Below are 14,037 nucleotides of genomic sequence, written 5' to 3' on the forward strand. Positions count from 1 at the left end.
CTGTATGCTGCTGAGGGTCACTGATCCGTGGAGTCTTGGACGGCATGGCGAAGCGCTTCACTTCCTCTGTTGAAAAATCTCCTTTCCAAACACATGATGTAAGTAAGCTTGCTGTAATGGCTGGAAGGTGGAATCTCAGTCCTTTTGGTACAGCTGAGCAGAGTTTGGTGAGCATGGAAAGAAAAACTTCAGTCCCCATAATATATAGTTACGGATTTTTTGTGCTGTCAGTGGAAATAAAAAAAACAAATGAAATTCATTTGTAAGAGACAAAGTCTGTGTCTGAGCAAGACTTAACTAAATATTCTGTTCATCTATTTTGAAATAGTAAAAAGAATTTAATCAGGTTTTTTTCAGCAGACCTGACGAAAAGGAAGCCTACAGAGAGTGGAAGCAAGGCCAGGTAGCCTGGGAGAAATACAGAGAAATTGTCCAAGCAGCCAAGGATTGGGTTAGAAAAACTAAAGCCCTGATAAAATTAAATCTGGCCGAGGATGTTGAGGACAACAAAAGTCTCTTTTGTAGGTACGTCGGTGAGAAAAGGAAGACTAGGGAGAATGTAGGCCCTCTCCAGAAGGAAGTGGGTGACCTGGTTACCCAGGATATGGAGAAGGTTGAGATACTCAATGACTTTTTTGCCTCGATCTTTGCCAGCATGGGCGTAAGCCACACCACCCAAGTCACAGAAGGCAAAGACAGGGACTAGGAGATTGAAGAACCACCCACTGTAGGAGAAGATCATGTCTGAGACCGTCTAAGGAACTTGAAGGTACACAAGTCAATGGGAGCTGATGAGATGCCTCTGCGGGTCCTGAGGGAACTGGTGAATGAAGTTACTAAGGCTTTATCCATGTATTTGGGAAGTTATGGCAATCCGGTGAAGTTTGCAGTGACTGGAAAAGGGGAAACCTAACCCACATTTTTTAAAAAGTTAAAATGGAAGACTCGAACTAGAGGCCGCAGGGTGTCAGCTTTGTGCCTGGCAACATCATGGAGCAGATCCTCCTGGAAATTAAGGAGGTGATTGGTGACAGCCAACTTCAGTTCACTAAAGACAAATGTGCCAGATAAATTTGGTGGCCTTCTACAATGGGGTAACTGACATCACCCACCTGGGTTTGTGTGAAGCATTTATCAGTGTCCAGCATGACATTCTTGTCTCTAAATTGAGATGTGGATTTGACAGGTGGACCACTCAGTGGATAAGGAATTGCCTGGATGGTCACACTCAAAAGAGTTGTGTTCAGCAGCTCAGTGTCCAAGTGGAGACTAGTGACAAATGGCATTCTCAGTTCTGGAGTCCTCAGCAAAGGAAGGATATGGAGCTGTTAGAGCAAGTCCAGAGGAGGCCATGAAGATGATCCAAGGGCTGGAGCACCTCCCGTACGAGGACAGGATGAGAGAGTTGTTGTTCAGCCTGAGAAGAGAAGGCTGTGGGAGGATCTTATAGCAGCCTTCCAGTTGTTAAAGGGGGCTACAGGAAAGCTGGAGAGGAGATCTTTATCAGTGAGTGCAGGGATAGGATGAGGGGGAATAGATTTTAAGCTGAAAAAGGGGAGATTAGATTAGGCATTATTAGAAATGTTTTATTGTGAGGATGGTGAGGCACTGGAACAAGTTGTCCAGAAAAGTTGTCTGCCCCATCACTGGAGGTATTCAAGGCCAGGTTGGATGGGGCTTTGGACAACCTGATCTAGTGAGACGTGTTCCTGCCCATGGCAGGGGGGTTGCAACGGGATGGGCTTTAAGGTCCCTTCCAACCCAAACCATTCTATGATTCTATGAAAACACTGTTTACTTGAGTACCTAAACTGCAGGTAAAAGCTGCTGTCTTGCCATTTTTATTCTGTCTTTCTGATATAGTTAGTGCTGCATGGGAAAAAAGCAGATGCATTAGATCGCAGCTCTCAGAATATGTAGCATCTTGTTTCCTTCTGTATGTCTCATTGAAAGCTGCTACCATTGAGGCATTAGACAAAATGAGTTGCAGATTGCATGCCCGAGTCCTGTTCCCAAAGCACAGCTGACTGTCTTAGTGAAAAGTGGCTCTACTGGCAGGTGCTCTGACTGGCGATGTTGCTGAGGTGAATGATATAGAGCTACCTGACTGTGTATTTGATGAATGTGTTCAGGACTTTGCTCTGATCTTTGTTTTTCCTGGCAGGGTAACAGAGAATTCAACAGTTGTTGGTTGTTGGGTTTGTCTTTTTTTTTTTAAATTTACTCAGCTTTAGAAGAATGTAGCTCATTAAATTAATTATTTTGTTGCCAGGGTTTACTATGGATCATGGTTAAAAAAAACAGAGGTTTAAATGAGGCAATTAGCTCTTAAGGTTAGAATCAAGAATGGTTATTAGGACATTTGCTATTGTGCATACTGTCAGCTAAAGAAGATGCCTTCCATTATACACACAGGAAAAGAAATAATGTGAAGACCTTAGGTGTCCTGCAAGGAAGAGTCACTGACAGACCTGAAATGCCTCTTGGTTTTAATTGTTGCATCTCCCACTGCATGTCCTTATCCTTTTCACACTTCTGGCAACTTGAGACCCGTGCTCATTATGTTAGCCAGTACCTCATTTCTATGTAGAAGTTAAATGTCAGCATTTCTCCTGCATTACAGTATATGTTTTCATTTAGACCCGATGTGATCTCTGATGAATTACACAAATTCGGCCCATTCCGGTTGCAGACATAGTCAGCTCTTTGCACAAACAGCTGAAACAGTTTGTCTAAAAGCACCCTGTTTTATGTGACCTGCTACTAGTTTACTTTTTTGGGGGTAAATCATAGAATTGTTGTGTTGGAAAAGACCTTTGAGATCATCAAGTTCAACTATACCTGTCCACTACTAAATCATATCCCTGAGCAACTCATCTACCTGTCTTTTAATAGTCTTCAGGGATGGGGACTCAACCACCTCCCTGGGCAGCTCCTTCCAGAGCCTGATAACCCTTCTGGTGAAGAAATTTTTCCTGATATCTGATCTGAACCTTCCCTGGCATAATTTGAAGCCGTTCCCTCTCATCCTATCACCTGTCACTTGGGAGAAGAGACCAGCACTTACCTCGCTACAACCTCCTTTCAGTGGAGGTTGTAGGCAGTGTTAAGGTCTCCCCTCAGCCTCCTTTTCTCCAGGCTAAACAACCCCAGTTCCCTCAGCTGCTCCTCATAAGACTTGTGCTCCAACCCCTTCACCAACTTCGTTGCCCTTCTCTGAACACACTCCAGGACCTCAATGTCTTTCTTGTAGTGAGGGGCTGAAGTTAGTGTTCATTTTTGTAAATCATCCTTCATTTTTTTTTCTTTTTGAAGTATATACAGACTTGTGTCAATAATTTGCCGTGCTCTGTGTTGAGGAAAAAATACAACTTTAATAAAGATTTTTGCACTTTTTAACACTATGGGCACATGACGGTAAAGAATAGTTAAATGTCCTTTATTATCATCTTGTTTTATGAGGCAATAGAAAACCTTTTACATTAGTAAGTCAAACTCAAGTTTATAGTTTTCAAAAGTCATTCTTTGGTGAATGTTTGAAGTAAAAAGTCTGTGTGAAATGAATTTGTGCATCCTGTTTTATAAAGAGAGAATAAAATACGAAGGGCGTGGGGAAAAAGTCTTTCCTTGATGCTCTCAGGGGAGAGACCCAAGCCCTGTGCTGTGTAGAAGCCTGGGGAACGTAACAGTCTCCACGCTGGGAATGAATGTTGGTGTGAAGGAGTTGCTGATGTCAGTGTCACCCTGGACTCCGTGGAGCAGGAGCTGTGTAGAGTCTCTTTGGTGTTCCCTGATGATGTCCTTGTTTTGAATGTGAAGGTAGCATTTAGTCTCATGTTTTCTTAATTCTTAGCTCGTAACTTACTATGTCCTTGGCCTTTCCCCAGGAAACTTGAGTCCTCCCTGGCTTCAACTGGGATGCTACTTGCAAGGAGGCATTCACGGATTATTTGCACATTCATTCTGGAATGACATTCCTTCCTTGCTACCTGAAGCCTTTTTACTTTGTTTCTAGCCTGCGTGGTTTCAGCTTATGTATTTTTCCCATGTTTGGGTCTTAATAGCCCTTCCCTTGTTGGAGGCTGGGGCGTTTCCTGGCACATGTGGGCTGTGCTGCTCACAGTTACCGCAAGTGACAGTCTTTAGTGAGCAGTCGAAACAGAAAATGGAATTGTTTAGATCAAACACAATTGTGTGTGTTAGCCTAAGTACATAGCTCCAGTTATTCAGGAATGTGGGAGGGAGAGGTTGCAAGACATCAACCCATGTAGTTACTGTGCTTGCGAGAATTTGTCCCTATATCTGTGTTTGCAGCGTGGTACGGCTGTGTAACGCTGATAATGGCAGTGCAATGCTGTCAGCAGTGCATGCGATCCCGGAGGCTGTCACTTTGCTCAGCACTGTTTTTCTGACATTGTTTAATTTGGTGAAAGCCACGAGAAAGATCAGTGGACTTGTAGGATGTTGGGAATTTATTTTGCATTTTGTTACACTATGTTAACTGGGAAACCTATGTAGGTTTGTGGTTCTGTGCTGAAAAGAGATGACCAATTGTTGTTCAGATTTTCTTGACGCAAATTTAGGCATTTTTCTGTAGTATAAATTCTGTTTACTCCCTTGGGAAGACAGTGACAATTCTAGATGTAGACTAATAATGCTGGAAAAAGCAGTGGAGGTTTTGAAGTTTTTATAGAATCATAGAATAGCGATGGTTGGAAGGGACCTTAAAGATCATCTAGTTCCAACCCCCCTGCCATGGGCAGGGACATCCCCCTAGATCAGGCTGCCAGTTTCATAGGAGAGTTTGTTAGAACAGCCGTTGTTGCAAACCAAATGTCACCGGAAAAATTGGAGAGGTGCTAGAGGAGGAAATAGTGTTGCATGGAGCATGGGATAGGAATCTGTGGTTCAAAACAGTCCTTTTATGTAGCAGTGATTTTTTCTCACAGGAAAAAAACACCTGAACAAAGCTGATCCAGTTTCATGCATGTGGACACAGTTCTTTGCAGGCTGGTGTGAAGAGGCAGTGCCCCTGAGCTGTGCTTCACAGTGACTGGTCCTGTTGAGCCCATGCTTTGTGGAGCAGATTAGCGTTTGGGTTTTCTACCGGAGCACAGTTGGGGCTGGCTTTTGTGTAATGACTGGGGTTGACCTTGGAAAGGGTTTCACACCAGTTTTTTCTTGATTTAAGATAGTGCTGATACAGGCTGCAGGATGGCAGAATGATTCCTGAAGATACATGCTGTATATTTCTTGATTTTCGGTTATAGTCTGGTTTGAGACTGCAAGGAATCATTATGATCCTCTAGGCTGTAAGGGAATTTGCACACAGTAATTCGGGCTGTTAGCCCCAAAGCTCATGGATGACTTAGTGAATGTGTTCCTGAAAGATAGCAAGTCCTTATTGATACCTTCTAGTATATGAAAAGTCTATTACATCCTTTTGTATTTTATTCCAGATGATCTTTATTCTCCCTCTTGAAACACTTTGCTTTTTATTTCTACCTTGAACGCTGATTTATAGCCACGGAATCCAGTCGTGCCTGCTTTTTGTTGTATTGCTGAGAGATCTTCTGTTTAGGTAATTGTGGGCTGTGGGCAAAAGCCTTCTTTCTCTTCAATAAGTTGAGCTGATTGAGCTCCATTAGGACTACTTTTTATTATTATTGTTTGTGTGACTGCAGCACCTGACTGCCTAAGGCTCTGCTTACATTAAGTGTTAAGCCTGGGCTTGAGCTCTGGGCTTTGGCAGCAAGCCTGCTGCGCTGCTGCTGTTGAGAGTGGAGCGTGATCGTGGTGTTCTCCTTTCTGTTCATGTGAGGTAGGGTCCAAGATCAGCTGTGCAGCAGGTCTCGTAGTGCTGCCATCCAGGTAGTCCTGGAAACATGCCTTCCAGGAATTGGAGGGACGAGGAAAGTGCCATTTGTTTCTGGAGTTCTCTTGCCTGTGAAGAAGGGATCTGTTTGTGCAGTGTGTTGAGCCAGGGGGAAATTCAGCTTGCCAGGCTCACCCTCTGTGAACCGGTGAATCCAGGGACTGGGTTATGGGGTGCTCCCCTGAGCTTTTGCATGCTTCTCCTGAGTGACAGTGCATGCTTTCTGAATGCCTTTAGATGGAGAAAAAACAGTCGCCTACAGCGACTGGCACCCTTAGGATTGGGACATAAAGCCAGGAGATGACTCTTGACCTGAGACAAATGAGAGAGCCTAACAAAACAGGATAATATGTGTCAGTGCATCTGGTGCCCCAGCAGACTGATAGCCTGATAACTGGTAGTTTTCTGTAAGTGTAAGGGTAGCAGATTTCTTTTATTAAAACAAACAAACAAAATCCTAAAACAATCAACCAAAACCCAATAGAGCCCAAGTCCATGTCCTTTAGATGATACAAGTAGATGATAGAGCTGTCATCCTTTATTGATAGAAGGCAGAAGTAGACTTGGTAAATGCATGGTGAGTGAAAGGGATAGGCTGTCAAAAGGAGGATAAAAAACTTGTGCTGGATGTGACAGAAAATGGAACAGTGAAGAAGGGTAGTGTGGTTGGAGGAGGAGGCTGGGAAAATGATTTTCAGAGTACTTTGTAAATAGGACAAAATTGTAGGAGTCGAAGCCAGGGAAGAGGTGGATCACAAAGCTTGTGTTCCAGACCAGAAGTTTTACAATTCAGTAAGTGTCATCCTATCAATGTCCTGCTTTGAAAATAGTCTTAATAAGCTTATGGACTTGTGTTCATCTCTAAACTTCTGCTTTTGGTTGATAATAACTGTAAATATACCCTTTTCCACCCCACGTGTCAGTTTGAGCAGTAGGTAATGAGGCTTCCTCTTGGGAGGAGACAGGATGCCTTCTGGGCTTGAATATCTTTCCTGTTCCTAGCTTATATGTATGTAAATTTAAAAATATTGATTTTGGATGGTAGCTCTTGAGATAGAAAGATAACCTTAAATGGTGTTTTCATTGTATGATCCCATCTGATACAACGCATAGGATGAACCATGTGATGGTACTGGGGTTAAGACTCCTCCCCAGCTTCTGGCATCTCTCTTCCAGCTTTCTCTGAGAAGATAAACAGTGATGCTGACAGGTTACGTATGTGGAGGCATTTACATTGCCTTAAGCTATCCTCACCTGATGAATCCAGGGCCATCCAAGAAATTAGAAGAGACTCCCTTGGCTCCCACATGAGACTTCTTTCACTTTATGCACTGTCTTTAAAAAGAAATGTTTCCTCTGTCCTTTAATGAGAAGTTGCTGGTGGTTTTCAGATTGAGGGACATCCTGTGCCTCCAATGCCCTTTGTCCTTAGAAGGGTTAGGAAGGTGGTGGTCTACAGCAAACTTGCTGCTGCAGCGTAAGTGCACAGGAGGTAAACTGACAAAGTACTAAATCATGATTTTCTTCTGAATTTTGCTCTCAAGCATATGACAAAAGCAGAGTGGGAATTCCCAGCCAAAGGCAGCCATTTCAGTTGGTAGCTAATAAGATCCTACAGACATCAAAAAATAAATGAGGTTCCCTGCTCCGGTTACAGCAGCAGCCATAGAGCTTCAAAGAGGTCACAGGTGTGGAAACTGGAGGACTCTTAAATGGAGACTGAGATAAAAAGGGATTCTCTAAAGCCTTGGATGTAAGTTTCTGATCTGAAGAGTGGTGAGTAATGCAATTGCTGGGAGGTATCTTTGGCTTTGCCTGGAGCGTGCTAACGAGCAATCAAAACGCTTGCCCACAGCCAAACTGTTCTTTTCCTTTCCACCCTTCAGAATAATAAAAGCATTACACACAAACCCCACTGTTAATGCAACATGTGGGTGAAGTTCCAGGCTATTGTGTATAAAACTCAGTCTTAATTCCAGCAGTAATTATAAGTTGTTCCTTTCTCCCCTGTTCTATGGTGACACTGCAGGAAGTGATGCATAGTTCTCTGTTTGTGCATGTGTTCACTTAGGCTGAGTGTAGGAACAGACTCTATCTAATCTCTTGATTTTTTTTCTTTTCCTGTCAAAGTCTCAGCTGTAATACTGTGCAATTGGAAACTCTGAGCATTTAACTTCAACGTTTTGTCTGCCTTCAGTTTTTTTAGGGGCTGGTTCTACTGCTTGTGGATATTTTGCTGCTTTTCTGTTTGTAATGCAATCTGACATTTGTTTTCCTCTTTCTCTTGATGAGACTGATTTTGTTCAAATTAGAGATTTCCTTGCAACACATGTTTTCTCATTTTCTAGTCTGCAGTTTTTGAGACCATCAGCAGTTTAGGCTGTGAGGTCCTGCCCTTGTCTGTACTTGATAGAAAAAGCATAGTGAATACCACTAAAAATTCATCGCTTGCTGCCAACTATCTGTGGTAACCTTGATATCTCCTGCTTGAACAGAAGGGATCCAGCAGTTATTGCTGATTATAAAAGTGTTTTTAGTATTGCCTTTATATGCAGGGTGTGATAAAGTCCAAGGCTTTTTATTTATGCTGGTATATTACACTGTATAATTGCATCCATCTTTTGATCTGTGGTATGAATTAGCTTCATTGAAAACATGTTTTCTATTTTTAAATTGCTTGTCTTGAACTGAGTTCTTGAAACATTCTGCTTTTCGGCCTTGTTTTTGTGCAGATATTCCATATTGTGCTGGGTTTAATATAATTGTTGACATGTTGGGTTTGAGGTTTTTTTCTTTACTTTTTTTTTTTTTCCTCTGTTTTGTGTAAATCTCTTGGTGTGTTATGTTACTGTTCTATTTATCCAGATTGAATATGTATGTTATCTCATAATATCTGAGCATTCCACAGTTTGGAAATGTTGGATAGTGAAGTGCTGATAGCTAGGGCTAGAAAGGGAGAGCGGAGGTTTGGAGGCCTTAGGTACCATGTTTCCATATTTGACTTGACTAAACACTGTGTTCAGTGATGGCTGGACTGGAGGCCCAGGGCTCCGTCCGTGGTCATTAGGAACAGAGAAACATCCTGAAACTCAGATTTTAGGTGGGATGATCTCTGCAGGACCTCATTTTTCTCCAGTTATCAGCACTTGAGTCTAAATTCTGAACTTGAGTGTGTAAATTGCAAATCTGAGGTTAAATGGGATTAGGAAGAAGTTCTTCACAGTGACGATGGTGAGGTAGTGGCACAGGTTGCCCAGGGAAGTCGTGGCTGCCCGCTCAGTGGCGGTGTTCAAGGCCAGGTTGGATGAGGCTTTGAGCAGCCTGGTCTGGTGGGAGGTGTTGGTAAGGTTGGAACTGAGTGATCTTTAAGATCTCTTTTGACCCAAACTATTCTGTGATTCTAAGTGACTCTTCCAAGGAATGTCGCATTCTCCTTATCTTTTCTGTGGTTTTTGTGATGCTCACAAAAAACCATGAGCTGTGCTGCCAGCAAGCTTGGGCTGCTGTCTCTATACTTGAGCAGCACTGCAGGGTTTCCTTGTGTTCCCCAACGCAAAGTCATTTACTGTTCTCTTTTATTATGCTTGATGCTATTTTCACCTAGTCCAAAGAGCGTCGTCTGTGGTAGAGCCCTGGTCTGTGGCGAGGGCTTCTCTGTGTCATAAAAAGTAGTAAACAAAATGGCACATACAGAGTTTGGCAGAGCAGGAGGATGCCAGAAATTCCAAGCATTTGTTTCATGCCCCATCCCTTCAGTGGTCCTGCTTGAGTTAAGAACTTGCCTTGTCCTTCCCATGGCTGTAAGGGGTGTTGAGAGTGCATTTGTGCATGCGCTTTTCTTCGTTTGCAGTGGTTCTGCTTGGGGTGTGTGCTTGCTGGGGTTTTTTTAATCAGTTCATGTTGATTCTTATCGTCTGTTTGTATAATAGTTTGGGGTTGATGTAATCATTGTTACATGTATTTCATTAAGAGGTGTATGTGTGTGTGTATTGAGGTGTTTGCATAATTCATGAAGTCAAGTATGTTCACATACCCCTTGTTAGCACATGAGTGCGAGTAGTAAGTACGTACTCCTCTTTTTTTGTATCAGTGGCTCCCTGGGAAAGGTGCACTGTATTTATTTGGCATGTATATATGTAAAAAACCCACAAGCTCTACCATTTATTTTCTTTCTTCTACACCCACCCTAAAAACGTAAAGAAAAACACACATTTCTGCTGAGGTTCTAGGATAGTTTATTTTTTCATTCAGCCATTAGTTTATTCGTTCAGAAGTTGTACACTGGAAAAAAGTGCATCCATTAGACAGTGAGGGCTTTATTTATGAGGGGGGTGTGTTTCAAAGGGGAGGCTGTCGAGTCCCAAAAGAGCCTTTCATGGTGTATTCTCAGCGTGCTTCTGAGGCCACTGCTCTGCTCATCAGGAGGAGAGGCAGAAATGTGGGCTTTACAGAGCAACTGTGTGTTTCACTGGTCCCTGTGCTCACTGACGTTTATTTACATATTGGGAGAGTAAATGGGTAGAACAGATGGCAACCAGACATTTGGTGGTTCTGTTCCCGTATGCTCCTCAGGGGTCTTGCATTCAGTTTTTGCAAAAAGCTTGTCCTATAGTGAGGAGAAAAAAGCCAGGAGCCTGTTCACAACTATGAAACGTGTGTTGGGTTTTTCGCTATAGTGATGGAATAAAGCATTTAGTAAAATGTGAAATAATTAAAAGGTTTGTTTTACAAGTCCAGATGCTTGTTCCTTAGGGTGAGTCCATTAGTTTGTCTGTCTCTCTTTTTATTATTATTTCCACCACTGGAGTGAATGCGTTTAGATCTGAAGCTGGCAATCTCTTCCTTCTACAAACTCAGTTTGAAAAGTACAGGTCTATTTATATGGATCTTGGATACCGTTTGGCTTTTTCTGCAAATATTATAACTCACCTGTGCCCTTATTAAAACAGAATATCTGAAAATTTTGCAGGATTTTCCAGGATATTTAGTATGTTTCTTCACTATTTACGGTTACGAAGCGAGACATTTACTTCCATACCAAGTAGGATTTTTTTTTCTTACTTTGTACACATTGCAGTGTTGGAGCAGGACTGCTCTGGAGCGCTAGGCAACTTGCTTTAGTGGGTTGGATTTTTTTTTCCCAATGCGCGCTTGTTGCTTGTTTTAGAGAAGCGATGATTAAAACACCTCTGCTGGGCAAAGCCATAATGTAGAATACACATTTTGAAAACATGTTAAAAGAGACGATGGAAGTCTGATTTTGAATGTGTAAAATTCTCAACCTACTCATTGTTCCTTCCTGTAAAGCAGCCAGGTGTTTCTCAGTAAAGTGGGAAGAAATCAAATGAAAATTGAAGAGCTTGACCTTTTGCTCAGCATGGCAAATCAGCAGCTCTAACAGTTTGTGATGTGATGAATTCCAAGGACTTATTGGTAAACACGTGAGATGCTTTGTGTTTGTAGGAGAACCTGTCAAGTAATGTAAATACCAGACCTCAGTTAGTCTCACCTACAGTGTGGAATCTCCTAGTATGAGATAAAGTCTGTAAAGTCAACCTTTCTATAATAAACCATTCTGTTATAAAAGGTCAATGCTGAACTGATTTGCTTTGAAAACCAAGTGTTCAAAAGTTGGAATAGGATTACTGATCCTCCATGAGTTAACTCAGGTTTTACCAAGTATTTTCTAGTGTTCTTCTTATTAAATAATGTGTTTTAAAAAGACAAAGCTAGGAAGCCATGTCACGCTCTGCAGGGGGCCTTACCATAGCAAATGGTAGCACGGAAAGCGAAAAAGGTAAATGTCAAGAAAGAAACACTATCTTCTTGAGAAGGGTTTTGAAGGTTGATGATTTACAAAAAGTAAAGTGGAAACTTGCTACTTTTCTGTAGGCCATGCTGCACAAATATTATGCCAGGATTAGTTTAAATGAAGATAATTGCTGAACTAGTGGATTTTTGGCACCATATTCCACAACCCATGTGAAATACAGAAAATTGTTCCGAAGTGAGGTTTTTTAGCCGGAGTAGGTTGATATTGTGCATGGTTAATGAAGCTGCTACGTCTCGCTCAATATGTGACAATGTTCCTGTGACATATGCGGCAGTTCTCTTAAATACTTTGTAAGGCACTTTGGAATCCTTTGAGATCAAAGTTAAATAGAAGCCTGTTATTAAGAAGGACCTAACTTCCTCTTTTTTTTTTTTTATGTGGGGTATTGCTGGTTTTAGGAAATGTATTTCTAAACGGAGCCCACCATCGCAGTGCAATTACTGAGTAAATCACATCCTAGATAGTCTTTGCTTTTTTTTCCCCCCAGTAAAATAACATAGTTTAAATATCTTTTCCAGTGGTTTGTAGCCAGATGCTAAGTCAGCTAAAAAAGATTTCTTCAGAAAGATTTCTTTTCTACACCATTATGTAACTAAAAGTAGCTGTTGTGAATACTGCAGAATTTCATGGCAGTCCCGAAAGTCATGACTTCTGTGTCCTTGTTCCTTCCCTTAGGAGCAGATGATGTCTCTGATGGTCCAGAGCTGGATAAGCATTAACTGAATAACTAATTAAGTAACAGTAGAACTCGAGAAGAGTGAATTAGTAAAAACCAGTAACTCTTGTTGAGTATGGCAGATGCTTTTTTGTTTTAAAGTAAAAAGGAAAAAAAAAATTTAGAGCTGTATTTGTTGTTGAGTCCTCAAATGCTGATCCATATGAGGTCATTTCTATCTCTGAAGGGTTTGGGTTTTTATTCTTCTTTGGCAGACTGATGTCTTGGTGTTAAGTTGCGATCTGATCACAGACGTTGATTTATATAAAGTTGTGGATCTCTTTCGGACCCATGATGCCACTCTCTCCATGTTGATGAAGAAAACTCATGAACCCACGGAAGTGGCACCAGGACAGAAAGGAAAAAAAAAGCCAGGTATGTAGATAAGAATACATATATTTATTTATTAATAAACTATAGAGAAACCAGTGGTATAAATTATATGTTTAGTCATTGGTGCCAGAGCAAAAGAAATAATAAAGTCTCAGATACCCTGCTTTTCCTCAGATTCCCTGGTGGGGGTGTGACTCGTTTTTTTTCCAGCTCAGAATTAAGTATTAGACTCATGTAATCTTGCAGGCTCTGATCCAAAGCTCACAAGAGTTAAGGGAAAATCTCCAGGTGACTTCAGTGAGTTTTGGATCAAACCCTAAATTTTTGTTACATATGGACATTAAACCCGTTAGGTTTTTCAAGAGCGCTGAGCATCAGCCAGGTCATAGCTGGGAGTTTAACCATCGACTGTAGCCACCAGTGCTAGGGGGTAGCAAATGCTTCTAGACATTCTTCTCTCTCCTGGTAGGTCCTGCTTTTGAGGTCACATCCAGGAACCTTTTGCTAGGCAAAACTCCCACTGATTTCAAGGATTTGGTTAGATGCTTATCATGTCACTTTTACTATAATATCTTAGTGCCTTCTAATCTTTAATGTATCTATTCTCACAGCACCGCTGTAAGGCAGGGCAGGGCTATTATTCCTGTTTCATTTATATGCTAAAAGTGCTAAATACCATGCAGTTGTTCCCATACCATACCTCTCATTTTCTTTTAATGATATCTGTTAAATTGCTGAGTCTGATTGCCAGCTTAGTGGGTCCTGGTCCATGATTAAAGCTCAGAGGCATTACAGGAATACGAATAAGAAAGCCTGGCTTCAAACTGTTTGAGAGAGGAATGAAATGCAAGCCAACAGTTGGACTGCGTGTGTCTGAAAGTGGAGGGAACGTGTTTTTAAGAGAAAGCTGCTTAAACACTGCATGAAACAATTTTCTGGAGTGAAGTATAAGGTTAGTAGGACTTAAAGCGTTTAGGACTTGGACCTTCAAACAGCTCTAAACCTCCCTGGTTTTGTAAAGGCAATCCAAGTAATAATAAAACATTGTCTAGAGCAGTACTACAGCCACAGACCTGAGCATTCAAGAGTTGTTTATAATTCTTGAATGGGTCTGTAGTTAAGTATCATAGATCTGCCCAATACATGAGCTCTGAGCACACTCGGCAGGGGCAAGGAGGTCTGTGAGGATAAACAAGATCATCTGAAGGCTCTTCACAAATGTATGCTCAGGTTGCACATTTTGCTATTTTTTTAATGTCTGCATGATTGTCTTTGTATGAT

General features: G+C 41.7%; 1 protein-coding gene across 1 annotated transcript in view; it reads left to right on the forward strand.

Moving 5' to 3' along the window:
- EIF2B3 (eukaryotic translation initiation factor 2B subunit gamma) overlaps positions 1 to 14,037 on the forward strand; it is a 106,040-nt gene that overhangs the window by 10,415 nt on the left and 81,588 nt on the right. Inside the window, exon 4 of the mRNA XM_054072947.1 lies at positions 12,639 to 12,798. Within this exon, the coding sequence (XP_053928922.1) occupies positions 12,639 to 12,798 (160 nt within the window). The remainder of the gene's footprint in view (positions 1 to 12,638; positions 12,799 to 14,037) is intronic.

Source organism: Cuculus canorus, chromosome 8, assembly GCF_017976375.1.
Source record: "Cuculus canorus isolate bCucCan1 chromosome 8, bCucCan1.pri, whole genome shotgun sequence".
NCBI classification, from domain to species: domain Eukaryota; kingdom Metazoa; phylum Chordata; class Aves; order Cuculiformes; family Cuculidae; genus Cuculus; species Cuculus canorus.